Source organism: Anarhichas minor, unplaced genomic scaffold (genome assembly GCF_050575085.1).
Source record: "Anarhichas minor isolate MPS153535 unplaced genomic scaffold, ASM5057508v1 ptg000040l, whole genome shotgun sequence".
NCBI lineage: Eukaryota > Metazoa > Chordata > Actinopteri > Perciformes > Anarhichadidae > Anarhichas > Anarhichas minor.
In genome coordinates this window covers 11,419,646-11,437,781 of record NW_027466486.1, presented here as the reverse complement: position 1 = coordinate 11,437,781, position 18,136 = coordinate 11,419,646, and the positions used below count along the sequence as shown (strand labels likewise).

Genomic DNA, 18,136 nt, shown 5'->3' with positions numbered 1-18,136 from the left:
GGAAAGAAAACCAGAAAATACCAGAAAACATTTAAATACCAAAGAAACTAAGTCCCTGTCTTTGATTTTGGATCAAAGAGTAAACATGTTTGGAAATGAAACTTACACAGTGAAGTTGGCAAATTTGTAATAAACTGTATTAGTATTTGGTGTGCTTTTAACTCAGCGATGTATATTACTTTAATGTTTCTGTTCTGAGTAAGGTTTTTTTATTTTAATAAGTGTGTCTGCATGTGTCTGTGTGAACACTATTTAGCCGAGTGTGCTGCAAGAATTCTGAGCTTCTGAGCTGTGATTGTCTGTGATTCTGGGCTGAAATGAGACATGATGTGAGGCGCACAGAACAGATTACACGCACACACATACACACACACACACACACAATAGCAAGCGCACGGCAGATTAGGAATGCCATTGTGGCGTTGACCCCGGTTTTTTGACCCTGCATTACTCTGAGAAATCCAAGCTGAAAAGTTCTTTATTTTGTTCTTCCGGCGCTCTCCGCAGTTCCTTTCCCCCGACTCCACTCCCATTAACCCTAGCCAGAGGACATCCTCCAGTTGATGGAACCATTCCAGCTGCCTTTGACACAGAATTTGCTCTCCAACCAACCGCTATTAGCTGGTTTTGCAACAAATCAAAGTGAAAATGCCATCTTTCTTTGAGTCTATTGCACTGACCTTAGCTGACTGCGAGGAGAAGAACAGGCTAAAAGACATTTCTAAGACATCAAGGCATATACCAAAACATATAAATGTAATATCGCATCAGGGGAGAAGTGCTTTTAAAGTGTGTGTCTGTTTGTGTTTGAGGACATCGGATATTTTCAAATCGATGATTGTGAGCCCTCAGAAACACTGTGACATATACTTAATTGATTGAGAAGGCTTTTTGACCTCACACACTACCTGGTTTGTATACTAAAATGTCACTTTCCACTTTTGAATCAAGGCTCACTACTGTGAAAGAAAACATTTAAATGCCATATAATAGAAGCCCCTTTTCTGGAAGTATATTTTAACACACTCTATAAATATCATGACCCTAATGTGTTTGGTCTGATTGTTGGCTTCAATTACAGCGTGAGACAAAACGCTTAAAAGGAGAAAATAAGTGCCCTTTCTTACGCTTACCGGCCATATTGCACTTGACACATAACAGATGAAGTGCATGATATCTTGTTACTGTCAGATACTTTCTACCTCATAAAAACGGAAATGAGAGAGTTGTAATTTCAAGAATTTTGGAGATTATTTTCTGGGGCATGTTTGCTTTATAGGGTAGTATACACTAGAGTGTGACAGGATAGACTGAAAGGCGGTGAAATGCAACCTTGGCCAGCTGCCAGACTCATAATGTTGTGAGAACATGGTACTCGCTTTGATCAGTCATTCCGTGGAGTACACACTATTTCATGTTTCACCAAGAAGCAGTGTGTTAGATTTATGAGTAATTACATGTTACAGAATATGGCCTTGCCCTGTTGTAGTATAACATAAAGTGTATGGTGAATATGCCACTGAGTGCTGTTTGGTGTATAGCAGAGTTGTAGTGATTTCACTGCTAGTCTTTGAAGAAGGAAGTCATTCCCTGTGACATTTACTCCCTGCAGTAAAAACCTCCGATCCACTCTCCTCTGTGAAACTGATCCCACCGGTCGTTTCCTCTATTGGCCTTAACTATTTCCTCTTCCTGTCTGAGAGTAGGCTCTGGGGAGCTGTGCTGTGGCACAGAGGAGCTCTCAGCTGATTGGAGGAGACAAGCTCTCTTTACAGGGACCTACATGGAAGGACGTTGGTCATTGGTTTAGATTAGTGATGCTCATGAGCACAGCATCACATGTCCGCCATGTGGTGTGAACTGAAGGGGTGAACTCTCTTAAGGCCTTTACACACCCGGGGGGGGGGGGGGAATTTTTCCCGCACATCAATATATTATCGTTATATTTGTCATGAGTACTTTCACACTGAACAGAATATATTATCCACCTTGTTTTTTTTTTTGGAACAAGGTGGATTTTTCTGAGCTTTCGCACCGTGAATCAAGGCATCAGCCAATCACGTTGGGCAGACCGGACATCTTCAAAATGTACATTATAGTGCACAACAACGTGGAGGCTACTAGACGGCACACTTTATTATTCCTTTCATACCAGATCCTTTCCTTCTGTTCTCACCTTTGACAATAAAAGCCGTAGACATATACACTGCGTAACTTTACCTAACATTAAAAATAGACAGACTGCCACACGCCGCTCTGTGTCAACAGTATCACGGTAGTTGGTCTTCTGCCTGTGCAAATCTATTCTAAGCGATTTTTTGGTTTTGCAGCTGTCGCAAGTTCACATCGCTGCCGATTTGAATAGCTTTGATTTTTAAATTGTTTTGTCATGTCCCCGGTGTGTAAAGGCCTTTAGCTTGGCAGTTCAAGCTTTAAATATAATTTTCCTTTTATTTTGAAAAGACAGTTGCTTTTGTTGTGAAACCTGAGCGTAATATGCAACATTGTATATTGTGTATATTATAAGCAGTCTGCACGTTTGTACATCAAGTGTTTCTCATAAAGGAAATTAATATTGACAAAAGAATCTCACTACAAGCTACATTCAGTGGCTGTTCCACAGCTTTTGATCATATCACACAAATGTCCTTTGCAGATTAAATCTTCCAAGTTGTTATGATATTGCAAGTGTTCAAATTGAGAAAAAAAGTGTTTTAATGAGCAATTTAAAGACTTCTTGTCAATGTTGACTTTAAAGGTCCTTCTTGATGTGATCCAATTGAAAGCTCCAGAAATGTTACTAAATGGACCTTGTGTAAGATTGTTTGGTAAACTCCTGTTATCAAAGTCAAGAAGTTTAAGTGTCATTTTTTTTTTCTTTCAAGAAAAAACCTCTATAAACCATAGTTGCTCACATACTGGCACATCGCCTGGCTCCAGCTTACAATACTTCCAGTGTGTCATTTCCTATTTCCTGTCACCCCTCTGCCCCCAACCGGCTGAAGCAGCAGGCCCTTTCCCCCGCCCTCCGCCAGCCCCGCTTTTAATCACACCAGGTTAATTAAAAGGCCGGAGAGCCTTTCTATGTCCTGCACCCCTGGCATTATTACCCCCTTGCTGTATACTTGCTCTGCTGCCTCAGTCACCGTGACTGCCCCTCAATGCACACACACACACACACACACACACACACACACTCTTTCTCTCTCTCACGCGGAAATGGGAGCTCACCTTGGCGACGAGGTGGAGGGATGGAGGGGAAGTAGTGAGGACAAGACGGAGGAAATGAGAGGCAGGAAGGAGAATGTTTTAAGTGAGAGTGAATAGGATGAGGTGAGAGTGGAGGGGAAGGTGTGTGTCTGTGTGTAGAGGGGGCTTAGCATGTGGGTGGGTGGGTGGGGCGCCCAAAGTTCAATGTCATTAATTGGTCACCATTTGAATATTAAGTGAAGAACTCTGTTAATTAACAGGATAATAAAAGTGCTGGTGGCTGTAAGAGCGAGGGATGGAGGGAGGACAGGCTGCAGAAATGGAGGGCTAATGGTGAGAGAGAGGAGGAGGTAGAGAGAGAGAGAGAGAGAGAGAGAGGCTGGGTGCGGGGTGATAAGAGGGAGAGAGAGACGTCCATGGGTAAAGGTCTGGCAGTGGTAATTTGCGGAGAGCCGCGTTAATTGTCATAACCTTTTAAATGGCAGAGTTTATCGGAGTCCTCTAAATGTCCCCGCGTATCGCCACGGCAACCCTGGGCCTGCCGCACTCCGATTGGCCGCCGCTGACGAGCACTTAAGCTTGATGAGTTTTCAGGCAAAAACTAAATGATAAAATTGAAGGAAAAAAAATATACGCTGTATATGTCAGCTAGGTTTAGTGTGTGTGTGTGTGTGTGTGTGTGTGTGTGTGTGTTTGAGACAACGATTTTAATTTAGTGTGTGTTTTACCTTCACATTGAGTGACACTCGCTAATTGCTCGACTAGAATCCGCCACTGTTTTTTTCTTCTTCTTCTTCTTCTTTTTTTTTCTCCCTTTTTTGATTTATGTTTGTTTTTGTACAGCCGAGCTGCAATTCAAATGCAAATGAACGAGAACGCGAGAGGTGTTTTTGGAACGGTTAGGACAATCATAATGGCTCAGAAAAAAAGGAGGCCGGTAGTTAGCAGCACTGCACCCTAGGGGCCTAATTTAGCTGCCATTTGTTAGGAAATGCCGCTACATTTGTTCCTGGGTACCGACTTCACAGACAGAGGGAGAAAGAGAAAACACACACACAAAAAAAAGAATGTCAAAGTCGAGCTCCCCAACACACCGCTATTGTTCTTCCGTGCTTGAGCAAAAGTCATGTGGGTGTTCACCAGTTTGGGTGGATGTCCTTTTTAACTGTGTGCCAAAGCAATTGAAGTGAATGGGCGGATGGGGGTGGTGGCGACGGGGACTTGCGAAGAGTGTGTGAAGTGAAGATGGTACAAAGACCGGCTCTTATTTGATTAGCCTGCGTAGAGGAACGGGAATGAAAGCCCTGGCAACGCCATCTGCAGCTAACACTGTCGGCTACATCTGACATCATCCCTAAGGGATGGCCTGCACACACACCAGTGTGTTTGTCTCTGCATGAGCATTTCTTACTGTGTCTGCATGTGTTTCTTTTGTGTAATTCTGTTTATATGGGCAAGAGTGGATGCTTGCTTGTGGCTGGTTGTGTGTGTGTGTGTGTGTGTGTGTGTGTGTGTGTACAGACTGTGTGAAAGTGTGCTTATGTGTGTGTGTGCCCCGTGTCGGAGCTCTGGTCCTCTCTTGTAGTCTCTTTGTGCTAAAGGTCAGGGGGATTGCTGAGATAGAATCCAATCTGAAGGACACAGCACTAGAACAGGTCCTGCTACAAATGGACCTATTAAGATAGGCTGGACACACACACACACACACACACATACACACACTGACATAGGTCACGGATATCTAGGCGTACACACACAGGCTTCGTCGCATACACATATGCACATATAGTAGCTGTTTCCATGCTAATGGTCACCTTTCCCCTGATGATAATAATAGACCCTGGAATAAATGGCCATGATTTACATGGCGTGGAACCAACACACATTTAAAAGGCAGTTTGGCGGAGACGAAAGTAGGTCTGCCCTATAATATATTTACAGCCATAATCAGAATGTAGCTGCAATGTTTTCCAAATACTCTGAAATGGATCAAAAGATGTAAGTGTCAAGAAAACATGAAAGACAAGCACATCATAACCAAATGTTGATTTGTCACATTTTCCAGAACACGGTGTAGCTCGCTCTCACTGCTGATTGTTGCCTTAATTATGGTTCAGTCAGTCTGATTGGTGTGAGCGTGTGTGCGTATCTGCAAGTATGAACCAACGCGTGTGTGTGTGTGTGTGTGTGTGTGTGTGTGAACGCGGGGTGTTGAATATGGATGTGCGCCCCCCTCTTCCCCCAAGCACCACCACCACCACCCCCGCCTCTCCTTGATGCATAGCAGCTTTTTGTACACGTCTGTAAGTGTTTCTACTTTAAGGTTGGTCGTTTTTTTAGCAGCTGCCTTTAACAGTAATTAGCGGTAGTGAGCAGGCCATACACACAAATACAGAAATGAGGACATTCGGTCACAGCAGGAAACACTTCCTCACTTCTTACCTCTGTCTCACCCTCCCATCACTTGACCTTGTTTTTTCCCAGTGCCTGACCCAGTATATCTCAGCGGGTGTGTGTGAGAAAGAGAGTGTGTATGTGCTTCTCAGGGTCTCACCCAATGGACATTAGAGACCTGAAGAGTCCTTGGGGTGATGTGGCAGAGGATGGTGGTCAAATGCACTGGGTTTCTTGTTGTGTGTCTGTGTGTGTGTTTGTGTGTGTGCATGCGTGTGTGTAAGGTTAGTGTGTATAGGTGGTGAGGGGGGTTATGGGCCTCTCTCTTAAAGACACGCAATTAAGCTTAATTTTTAATGAATATTAATGGCATTAGCGTCAGATTTTGTGGAGATGTGCATCTGCCAAGGTGCAGGGGAAAAAGGGGGGTGACTAATTAATTTGGTAGTCATGAGGAGAAGGGCTGGAGACAGGGAGAGAGGGATGGGGTGTGGGTGGAGAAAGGGATGGAGATGGAGAAACGGAGGTGGGATGGTAAGTAAAGAAGAAGAGTGATGTATAAAAAAAGAGAGACGGGGAAGGAGTGCGATAGGCGTGGAGAAAGCAAGAGATTAATGAGTAGAGCGGATGGACAGAGAGGGAGAAGGGGAGAGGGAGGGAGGTGGGGTGATGCAGAGTGAGGGAGCATTTAAGACTGAGAGGAGAGAGTGGATGTTGAGGGAAGGTAGGAGCAAGAAAAATGAAAATAAATGCAATAAGGACAAGAGGTAAGAAAAGCACAGCCATCAAAGAAAAGAACAGAGGATGAGAGTGGAAGACGTTGAGAAATGCAGCTGACCCCTACGATAACGCGAGAACTAGTGTGTGACGAAAACACCGACATCCGCACACAAAGTTTATAAAAGCAATATAGCCCAGAGCAGACAAGGGCGGTGGAAAAAAGGATTAAAAAGCAAGCGCGTTATTTTCAAAAATAATGCTGAAGTATAGTTTGAACTACCTTTTTTTTTTTTTTGCTGTTTAAAAAAAAAGAAAAGGAGATCGAGGCAGATGTCAGCCAAAATCTGCTTAACGTGGCTGTGAATTTTTGCTCCCTCCTGCTGCTTTCTCCTTGTGTCAAGTGGTGGCATCAAATGTGCTCGCTTGCTGTCATGACAGTTTCCTTGCTTGTTTTTCCGAGGCAATCAAACTCATACAAGCAAAGCGGGGCAACATTTCACCTTGCTCCGCGGTGGAATATAGAGGTAGAAAAGTGTGCGGTGCAACCAACCAAAAAGGCTCAGTACAACACTTTTAAATTAGGTGTGAGCCAAAAGAGAAAGGGAGTGTCAAATTGGTTGCATGTCATGTTTGGAATTGCTGTTTTGGTGCAGCTGTTGTGGCCTCGAATAAAAAATGATAGCTCCAGGAAGTATTGTTCCAGAGCACAACTTCACCTTTGACCTCTTCTCTTTCTCTTTACCAAAGTCTAGCGTCACACTGATATCAGTGTGAAAGATTACATTACAAACCGGTCTGACTACTTTGTGAAGTCTCATATTCCAGACAATCGCACAACAACGTTCCTGCTTTCCGAACGCTTCTCACTTACCGACCGACTCCCGTCCCTGAGTGGCTGGGATTAACATGGTGCTGCGATATTGATTTGCGTCCGCATAAAGCCTCTCCCGCTCTATATATTACACCACATTCAGCAGTCATCTATTCAATCAAATCTAATATTACACTGCCTCTCCACACAGCTGTCTAATAGCATTTAACTCACAGTTTGATTCCTGCATTCCCTCATGTACTTCAAACGCTTGCCTTCAATATCCTTCATTTGTTTCTACTATGCCAAGAAGAAGTCTTTTGAAAAGCACGGAGGATGAATGAGCGTGTCTATGTGTGTGTGCGCATATGTGTGTGTGTGTGTGAAGATAGGATTAGCTGTGGCCTAAGGCTTAAGGTATGGAGTGGAGTGTATTTTAGAAGCTTCTAAATTAGCTGGGAAATGGGATTTTGAGACAATGGACTGGAAAAAACTCAAATGAAAGGATGCACTCGCAGCTCTCCTTCATTTGCCTCTGATGTTCTCCCGCGCTCGCTTTTTCTAGTTTTTTTTTTACACTGTTGTTTTCTCTCTCTCTTCACCTCCCCTCTCGCTCTCTCTCTCTCCCTCCTTCCCTTTTCTCCTTCCCTATCCTTTTTGCATCTCACCTTCTGTACTTCTCTGTCAGCATCTTCACTCCCTCCTCCCAGTCTCTGTTTCCATCTCTCTCACCCTCTCTGTCCATATTACAGTTGACAGTGATGATGTAAGAACGTGAGTGTAAACAGTAGTACGAGGCTAACCTCACTTTGACCCACTTAAAACGGAAATCCCCTCGAGTACACACACACACACACACACACACTACAGACTCATATGCCTGAGTAAATATTGGACTTGGGTCAGCAGCCACTCTTCTCATTTCACTGTGTGAGCAACTGTCTTCTGTCCATGTGTGCATTTTCATCTGAACTGAACCGAGCACATGTACACACTTGTCCACCTATCAGTACACACTTGTCCACCTATCAGAAAGCCACCGCACACCTCCTCACCTCCATTTCTTGTCCTCCTCCTCCTCACACCCCTCGTCCCTTCTTCCCCGAGCCTTTATTTACCTGCGGAGGTGTATTTGTGTCGAAGTCTGGTTTCCTAGGGGGGGGGCATTTTAAACACTGGGCTTGCCCAAGGCCCCGAGGAGGAAACTAATAAACCTTGTTTTTAACATAGCACCTCTGTTCTTTGCTGCCATCCTGTTGTTAAGTGTCTCTGCACCCACCCACCTCTGGGATGAACCGAACCACATCTGGCTTTTAGGCGTGGTTAGGAAGATGTTGGGGGTTTGGGGTTATTATGGTTGGATGTTCATTTATTTGGCTGACCATTTTCCCTTTGATTATTCTTTGAATAAAATTGAAAATGTAGTTAGTTAAACTTTATTTATGCAGAAAGTCTAATGGAAAACAAGACCTCTTCTACAAGAGGAGCCTGAAAATAAGTCACATGTATGCAAAATTACAACAAGACAATTCAGTCATACAAAGCACAGACAGAATATCAGCAAGTAGAAATGAGGAATATATATATATACAAACATTTAATATATAGTTATATATATACTGTATATATATTTATTTATATATATATATAACTATATATTATTTTTTTATATATATTTATACTTATATATAGTTGCACCAGTACAATCTTTACTCAAGAACGTCATCTCAAATCTGCCTTAAACCTCTATACTTCGTGTTTTGATCCATGTGTCAATCAAACGCATGACAAACTGTCGGAGCAGATACATTTGAAATGTTGCTGACATGCCTTTATTCTCCATCTATTAGCTGAGAAAACTGAAATCATAATAATGGTTTATCCTAAATGAATTGAGGTTCCAGCGAACGAGAATGATCGATCTTGAAACATATGAGAGAGATAAACCGTTGGAACATATTCAGGGACCAGATTATGAAGATTATGAGAACTGTACAAAGGGGGCATGGCTGCACAATGCAAGAGTTAAGAGTTCACTTCATGCTAAGAATGTATTTTGAGTAAGTGTCCACTACATGCCTACATAGATAGAATAATTGACAGGAAACATGAGGGTATTTAACATTTTCTATATTTTTAGTATTAGTGCTTCAGTAATTTAATTGGCTAATAATTGAAATGTGGATTTGAAGGGACTACTCCAGGGCATTTAAGGTCATTAAATTGCCTGTTCTTAATAATGGATGAATGAATACATTAACTCTTAGTCTCTGTGTGTGCACGGCTGCTAATGCGGCATGCAAATGTGTGTACAGTAACCTTAAAGGTAATGTAAAGAGTGTGTATTAAACTGTACATCAGATTTCATAAAGAATGTACAAAAGTGCCAAATTGGTGTCATTCACCCTGGAAGCACAAATTCCGACACATTTAATGCTCTGATAATAGATCCATTCCACATGATACATCTCTCGCTGTGAAGGATAATCTTCAGCAATAAAATTATATCACCTAGCTGACAGGGATATTGCCCACCTACTACAGTATAATCACACAACAGATAAGAAATCAAACTGTGGGGAAAAAATGGATTTTGAAAGTAAAAGCTTGAACACAGACTGTATATGCATGTGTGTGTGCGTGTGTGTGTGTGTGTGTGTGTGTATGTGCGTACAACACAAATGTGTGGCTGTTCGTGTACGTACAGCATGTTGCGTCTGGTTGTGTGTTCAAACACTCGTGTGTGTGTGTGTGTGTGTGATCTCTCGCCTCGTCTCGCCGATCAGTTATCACTAATCCTTCCACACAGAGCTCCTTAACAAGTTGCCATTGTGCTGCCGACGCTTAACATGATGGAGGAACGACCTCCGCGGTGAATGAGAAGAGGAGGGAGAGGGAAGGAGGGAGAGATACAGAGGGAGGGAGAGGGAGAGGGCAACACCTCCGACAATGGGGAGAAAATTGGTTTACACTCGATAGGCTTGTGATTACAGAGGGAAAGAAAATGACTTCGATTGAACAATAGAACCGAGTGTGTGTGTGTGTGTGTATTGGTGTGTGTTTGTATGTGTGTGTTTTTTCTGGGATTAGTTGATGGTTAGGCCGGGATTCGGTTGAAATGAATAGCCGGGTCCGGGGTGCGGATGGGTGTGTTTTTCAGTCCGCATGTACTGTATCAGCGTCAGTATTTCCTCGCGCAGTGTGCCTCTTTGTGTTGTGACTCGATCTGACTGGGAATCCGAGTCTTTATTCCAGCCCATTAAACCTGAGACACCCTCAACAGTCCAACTCGTTCTCTCAATCTCTGTCACACACATTTAGACCATTTTCATCATGAATTAAGCGTGTTTTGAATACCATGACATCACAAGTGTTGAGCAGGAAGTGAGTAATGATTTCAACCCCAAGGCAGATTGAAAATAAATTCTCTTGACGCATTTTGTTTTTCATGCACATATGCATAAATGCACCTTTTTATTTATTTTTTTTAGCAAGAATCCTTCAAATTTATACATCAAAGACTTCTGGAAAATATGACCTGGAGTCAGTGAAACCATGAGCTTATTATTCTCATCGTGTTGATAGACAGAGGACACTTTAATGATAATGTTTTGAAACTACCTAGAGCACTTTTAACTGCATTATATGGTGTAATTGTCTTTTCTTCAACCCTCATAACTGCCAAAACGCATGATATACAGTATTTTTAATATCCTAATTTATAATCCCCTTCAGAACTAAAAAAAATTGGCAATGTACTGTAAAATACATCATTTTAATTTATTGATCATAGACGTAAATGACTCTCTGTGATTCTCTCTCTATATCTGTTTTTCTATCAAGGAGGCGCAGCAGGAGGCGCAGCAGGAGACGTACGCCACCGGGGGTCCGGCCCCAGGGAACTCTGGGAAGGCCAACAATGAGGATGGCGTCTCCCAAGACCGCCCGTCCAGTCTGCCGGTGAGTGACTGACAGCTCTGCCCACCAGTGAGCACAAAGTGTCACAGAGTTACACATCAGGGTAACGTTTCTGCGTGTGAGAGAACGAGAGGGTCTTTTTGTTGCAGCAGACGCCAAAACACACCATCAAGCCTCAAAGAAACATTTGTGTCTGTGTCCTCTTCCACTTCCTGTGTTTTCCCTAACATTCAGTTGTAAGCTTTTCTGTCCAATCAGAGGCCTCCACTCACCCTGTGACACGCCTCTTTGTCTCGTGTCCCACGGGAGACATGGATTTGACTGCTCATTTCAGAGTTGATGTCTGTGTTTTGACTGGCGCCCATGCCGGAGGCGAAAAGGCCACATGCTCCAGCCAGTGTTCTCAGCATCATGCACTTACTCACACACACACACACACACACACACGCCCCCACACATACAGAAAAAGCATATGCACGGACACAGAGTTTCTCGCTAATGCACGCAGTCACGCATCCAAACCCACACGCCTTCGGCTTTCTGGGGCGAGCTAAAAATCGTTAAGCAGGTTGACTGGAGGAGTAATTGAGAAGAAATGGTGAGGCCAGGCCGATCTGTGAGGGGAGACAGATATGTGGGCTGCTCCAGTTTTTTTGGCTAAACTAATCGTTTTTTTTATTTTTTTTTTTACTCTCTATCATTTCTCCCCTCACAGCTCCTCAGCACTTTCAAGAATAGAATAAATAGACATTTGCAAATGGTCGCAAATATTGGCACTGCTTGAGGTGTGTGCCGTTTAATTTACCAGAGACTTTGGAACTGCCTCAGGAGTGGAGGAATGAACTGCAAGGAGGACTAATATTAAGTGTACAAACTCAAATTAAGCCATACTATTTTCCATAGACTACTTTTAAAGTCTCTGTTCATCGGCCGTGTAACGCACACCGACGGTCGAGTCTGCTTTGATTCAAATCAGCGGCTGATTTATCTGTCACTTATCCAAGTGATTCCTTCATCTCTTTCTCATTCACACACAGTCACAGTTTTTTCCTCCATTACATACTAGTAGTATGTCATCTGCTTTATCTTTTTTCTTTTCTTTCATTTTCATTCTCCCACACTCTTTACCCCCCCCCCCCCCCCCCTTCCCTTTTCCTCTCTGTCTTTCCCTCTAAAGTAGCATCATGAAAGCTTTTTTTTTTTTTTTTCACCCTCGTGCTATAATGAGAAATGGCCTTGATGCATCAGTGTGTGAATCCGGAGCAAGAGAGCAAGACGAGGCGAGGAGCCGCCGCAGTCGCGGGGGCCGATCTATTTGAACCACAGCCGATATCGCCCCATATTCCCTCACCACTTTAATCCTGGCATTTTACCCCTTGGGTTCTCCGTGTGTTTTTGCACACCCCATCCAAAGCGCATGGCTCGCCGAGATCCTAATCGGCGGCAAGTTTTGATGAGAGAGAGACACAGAGAGAGGGGAGATGGATAGATAGAGGAGGAGAGAGAGGGAGAGAGAAGGGGAGAGAAATTGCTCGGCGTTTGCCAGGCTCTTCCAGCAAGCTGTCACTGCAGAGATGTAACCATTTTTTTTTTTCTCCCCCTCTCTCTTTCTCACTCTCTCGACCGGCGTTTGATGTCAGATCTAAAGCTGCTGTCATCTTTTTTTTTCCCTTTCTCTCTGTCAGGAGGGAGGGAGCGTGGGTCGGCAAAGTGTCATGTTGTTGTTTTGGGACGAGTCGGCTGTGTGATGTGGCGGGATTTTTGAAGGGAGACCAAAGGGAAAAAAGTGCTTTAGTAACTTATCACAAATGCAAGTCACAGTGCCCCACAGCTCTTTTAAAATGTAATGTATTGGAGATAGAGCATGTCTTGTATTCCATATTATTGTACAGTATCTGTATCTTTAAGGCTGCTGTTAATATAGAATCACCGTCAGTACTTCTATTGGACAAGCACAGAGTAAGAGCACAGCACTAGCTTGTTAGCGGAGCAATAGCCGTGCTGTCAGTGTTGACCGTCTATCTACATTTCCGTGTAGCTTTGGCTCATATTGTGTTCAAGTATGGCACTATAGTTGAATTATCTTGCTTTTCTGTAACAGTGGTTCTCCGTGTTAATGGATGAATGATCATATACCTCTCATTTTTACAGCTTTGTTGTTTTTCACATGCCTCTTGTTGTCAGTAGTGACTTTAATGTTTTCCAGCAGCTTCTTTGTTTTAAACTGACCTGGCATTCACCGCCTTACTTCCAGCAGAAGGTTAGCATTACCATGAAAGTATTCCTCTTCTAGTATTTTCAGCCTTGTCGGACTTGCTTTGTTCTAGCTGAGCCTGTTCGTCAAGTTCCACACAATAGTGAAGTTAGGAGCCAGAGCAAAGATCATCTATTGAGAAGATGAACCCCTCGATGGTGAAACTTTTGAGAAAAGTCGCCAGTCGCCCCCATATATTTTCTCCCCCTACATTTACAGAAATGTAAATGTTAGCTAAAGGTGAAACCCACAGTTTTTTGGGGGGTTTGTACTTCATGTATCCGTTCACTTGTCCCTTGAGAAACATCAGGCATCACTGTTTCAGTTGCGCAGAAAGTTGAAAGAAGGATACTTCTCTTTGTCGAGTTGTCATTTTTGAAATTACCCCCATTTCCCCACGGCAGGCATGGCAATCACAGGCTAATAACAGGTGACATGTCATGTTGGTCACAGAGCTGGACAACACGATTGGCTCAGGAAGACATGTTGTGTGCTTCCTTGTTATGTCCTGCATTGTGTGGCGGTGACTTTTGTGGTGCATGAAAATAGAGGAAGAGTGAGAGCTCTGTGTTTACCTCTTTGTCGCGCCCTCTCCCATTTGAATTTTTTGCCTAACATCGCTAAGCAGAGCCAGTTCTTCCAGTGCCACAGTGAGATGAGGAGCCAGGACTTCTTATACCCACTGACCCCCCCAACCCCCCCAAACCCCACCGCCACCCCCGTTCCAGTCACTACATGTTCCCTGCTCTCCGGTGCTCCCCTGACAGCCTGCCAAGCTGCCGCACAGCCTCCCATCCTCTGGGACATGGGAGAGGATGGCCAGCCATGTGGAAAGACAGAGAGAGAGAGAGAGCTGGGGGTGGGAGGGTGAGGTGAGAAGGGGGGTTTGGTGGTGAAGAGCAGGATGAGAAAGACAATGAGTAAGAGAGAGAGAGAGGGCGTGAAGCGGTGAAGTGAAACGTGGTTATCTTTTTGTCACTTGTTCAGGGTGAGGGATGTTGAATTCAGGCTATGGGGTTCCGCCAGCGACATGTTATTCACACTAGCGCGCACACACACACACACACACACACACACACAGACACATCGAGGAAAAAATATTATTGTATGTCTTTCAGTGCTCATTTGCCCCTCCTTGACTTATTTTCTATCATACAAAAAGGAAAAAATTAGAAATGCTATCTCTCCCCTCGGTGCCTCTTCCCTCTCATTCCTGTCCACCTTGCCCTCCTCTGTTATTCCAAGTGTTAGGTCATGAATGATTGACAGGGCACAGCTGGAGAAGCCTGCTCCCCTCCCCTCGCGCTCTCTCTCTCTCTCTCTCTCTCTCACTACAACCACACTCTTTTCTCACAAACACACACGCATCACACACTTTGATACACATTATGTCCTCTGTGAGCCATTTTCACACAGCGAGTGTGTGTGTGTGTGTGCTCTATCAGAGCATGTCAGTCAGGCTGCCTATACAGTATGTGCTCTCACTCTGGCTCTCCCCACTGTTGTGTTTTATTTTAGAGTCCCCAGGCAGGCCAGCAGGCAGCGCAGAGTAATGCCATCCAGCAGGGTTAGATTCAGCCTCCACATTAGTGCACATGGGGGGGGGGGGGGGGGGGGCATAGGGAGTCAAGAAAGCAAAGAAATGCAAGGTAGATGAACAGGGAAGGAACAGAGTGATGGGGAGAGAGAGGGAAGGAGGTGAAGTGTGGGGGAGGAAAAACTCGGAGGGACTCGTGGAAAGAAAAATATGTCTCTTAGACATATGGTTTTAAAATACAAAAAGATTACATACTGTAGATGCAAATCCTTCAGCATTTATTTTAAGAGTCCGCTCAAATTATACTGACAAAATGCATAAGCCGTCACACCAAGTGCAAATTCCATGTAGGAATATAATTTCTGTTTATATTCTTGTATGTATACTTCAAATATTTATTTTTGCGGCATGTGGAGAGAGAAAAGTAGGGTAGGTGGGGGAGAGAGGGAGGCAGGGAGACGAGATGTTCTCCGGACCCTATTCTTAGAACAGACAGCGGCACTGAAGGCCACAGCAGCTCCCTGCCACTGCCATGAACACATTGCTCTGAGAATAGGACAGCTAATCTGAAGCCAGTTTCACACTCTGAGGTATAGGGGAATGCTACTGGTCATGCCAGTTCCAAACCCGTAGACCTATTCGCTCAAATATGAGTCCGAGTGATTGAGCCATTGTCCCTTTATGTGTTGCTAGACCCACAGAATTCCATAATTTACCGTATGATTTGAGGTTTTCTGTATCGAACTGGCACTATTTCTTACATTGGTACTCGCACACTCCTCACACACACACTTAATACGTGTTTCCACCTCTGCCCCGTTTCACCGCAGACCCAGGTATCATGACACTGCAAGTCAGAGGACCCATGGCTTCATCTAAAATGCAGACGGGCTATTTTTCCGCTTGTATGCCAGCCTGTTTTCATTTGCTGCTCATGAATCATTTAGCGCGCACACACACAGTTTCATGTACACGCGTAGTTGTTTGATCCTCAAGAGCCGGGGAACACGTGTTTTTGCCGGGGCCATACCATTTGTTCCCCAACGGCTTGAAAAGACAGACGCACATGCAGTGGAATTGATCTGCAGTTAAAATGTATCCGGGTCCTTCATCTGAGCACATCTTCAGCATTGCTTCTAACCTACAGAATTCACCTGGGTTCAATGAATCCGCGGCCACTGTTGTTTTAATTAGGCGGTTTCTAAATATTACTTTACTTTATATCTTAGCAGCTTAAATGTCTGCAATGCCTTGAGAAGAATAAGCCTTGGGATGCAGTTTGAACTTTGAACACACTTTAGACTGCCGCACTACAAGTCCAGTTTGAAATGGTGACCACCTGAAAAGAGGCCGGCTATTAGCTGGAAGAAGTTTGAACCTCCATGTTGACTAGCATCTGCACTGCTGAAGTGTCCATTAGCAGGACACTGAATCCCTACCAGCACTCCTCTGCAGCTGACTCTGCACGCTCATCCCCTGTGGGTGAGAGACACGCCAGAAGAGAATTTCCCTATGGGGATCAATAAAGTATTTTTCGCCTGAAGGCTTTTTAGTTGTATCTTATGACAAAATGTGATGGCTACACACTGTTCTGCCTACTGGGAACTATGCCGGCCAGCGTAGGTTGTTAAAGCAAACTGGTAACACAAAGTTGAGCAGTGGTGGTACAGGAAGGAGGGAGAAATACCGCAACTGTGGAGGAGGCCATGTTTATACCCATCCACCCCTGACAGGCTTGCTGACTGAAGCCCGGCCCAGCAGAGTGAAGAGACTGTGTGTGCATGTGTGCACGCACAGTCTTTCCAAACTCTACTCTCACACACTTAGCTGCCCCCTATGCTTACACATGCGTACACCCCCAGTGTGTGACAGGCTTTATGATTTGAGAGTGAAGGGGAAATGGAGAGGGATGAACTTGGTTAAGAAAACAGCAGTCCGGTTCCACTGGCGCCTCCACCAGCCTCTCCTACAGAGGAGGAGAGACAGAGGGGGGAGATAAGAGAGGAGGAGGAAGAGAGGGAGTGACGACTGACCCTAGAAGGAGAGAAATGTTTCCCCTCTCCATCTTTTTTGTTTAATCCTTTGCCTAACAGTTCTCCTTCTCTGGCTGGTGGCTTTTGTCAAAGCTTGTTTCATCTAACAGATTACAAAAGAGGCCGGAGATGGTGAGGAAGCTCATTGCTGTTGGGTTTCCATTAACGCACACACACACACACACACACACACACACACACACACACACACACACACACACACACACACACAGTTAGTGACAAGCAGGATTCTGCATAAAAATCTTTGAATGTTGGATGATGTAAATGAAAAGTTGATGACTGTGTGCGTTGATAAATGTGCATGTGTTGATACGTATACATTTGTATGCATCAGTGTGTGTGTGTGTGTGTGTGTGTGTGTGTGTGTGTGTGTGTGGAGCAGCAGTCTGTGTGTATTGCTGCTTTTTTTTTTCGTGGGATACAAAACACACATCAACACCTTTCTAACTGTCCTCCCTTATTCCACCACGGGACAGTCAACAGTGTGACAGTGTGTGAAAGCTGAGGCTGCTGTATGGTGATGTTGGATACACATCAGTAAATGAACGTGACACACTGCGTTTTACCATTTCTGCGTGTACTTCTCGAGGTGTTACATCTGCTGTTGTTGTTAAAATGTGATGAAGATCCTGTCTGGACGTCACCTCAGTTCACTCAGTTGCTTTTGATGAAACACTCTTTATATTGATTCCAGAACACCAAATAGATCTCCTCAAGTGCATACTTGATATATAGATTTCATCTTCAGCAACCATTAATGCCAGATATGCCCTTCTGGCACTAAGCCTTCCATTATAAATGGTGATTTTCCGTTACATTAATATTTAAATTAACTGTTAAATTGGCTTCAAATGTTATTGAGCCAATCTGAAGATTTGAAACATCTATTTTGTATTCATTAGTCTCTTGTCAAATGATTTTTCAGCATATTAATCTTAAAGGATTTCTTGTCCTCGTTGAGTGATAACGTGGATTTAAGTAACAAATGTTTTAAGTTGAGTGACAGTTGCTGCATTTGATAATGGTGTCTTCTTTTCTTGTCTACTTCTCATTTTTCACTCTTTTGACTTCAGCAAAGGAATAGAGAGTTGCTGTAGAAGGAAAGATTAAGTAGAAGACTGCATCATTTCCCTCCTTCCTTTTCCTCCCCATCGCCCTCCCACTTTCCTTCCCTCCTCCCTTCTTTAGCACACCCCCCACTTTGCCCCCCTCCTCCTATTTCACTCCCTCTTTCCTGA

The 18,136-nt window shown here is 44.0% G+C and overlaps 1 protein-coding gene across 1 annotated transcript in view; it reads left to right on the top strand.

The window, feature by feature from the left end:
* Window positions 1-18,136, top strand: part of arid1b (AT-rich interactive domain 1B) — a 157,917-nt gene that overhangs the window by 44,872 nt on the left and 94,909 nt on the right. Inside the window, 3 exon segments of the mRNA XM_076108366.1 lie at window positions 10,991-11,095; window positions 11,769-11,807; window positions 11,809-11,838. Of these exon segments, the coding sequence (XP_075964481.1) occupies window positions 10,991-11,095; window positions 11,769-11,807; window positions 11,809-11,838 (174 nt within the window).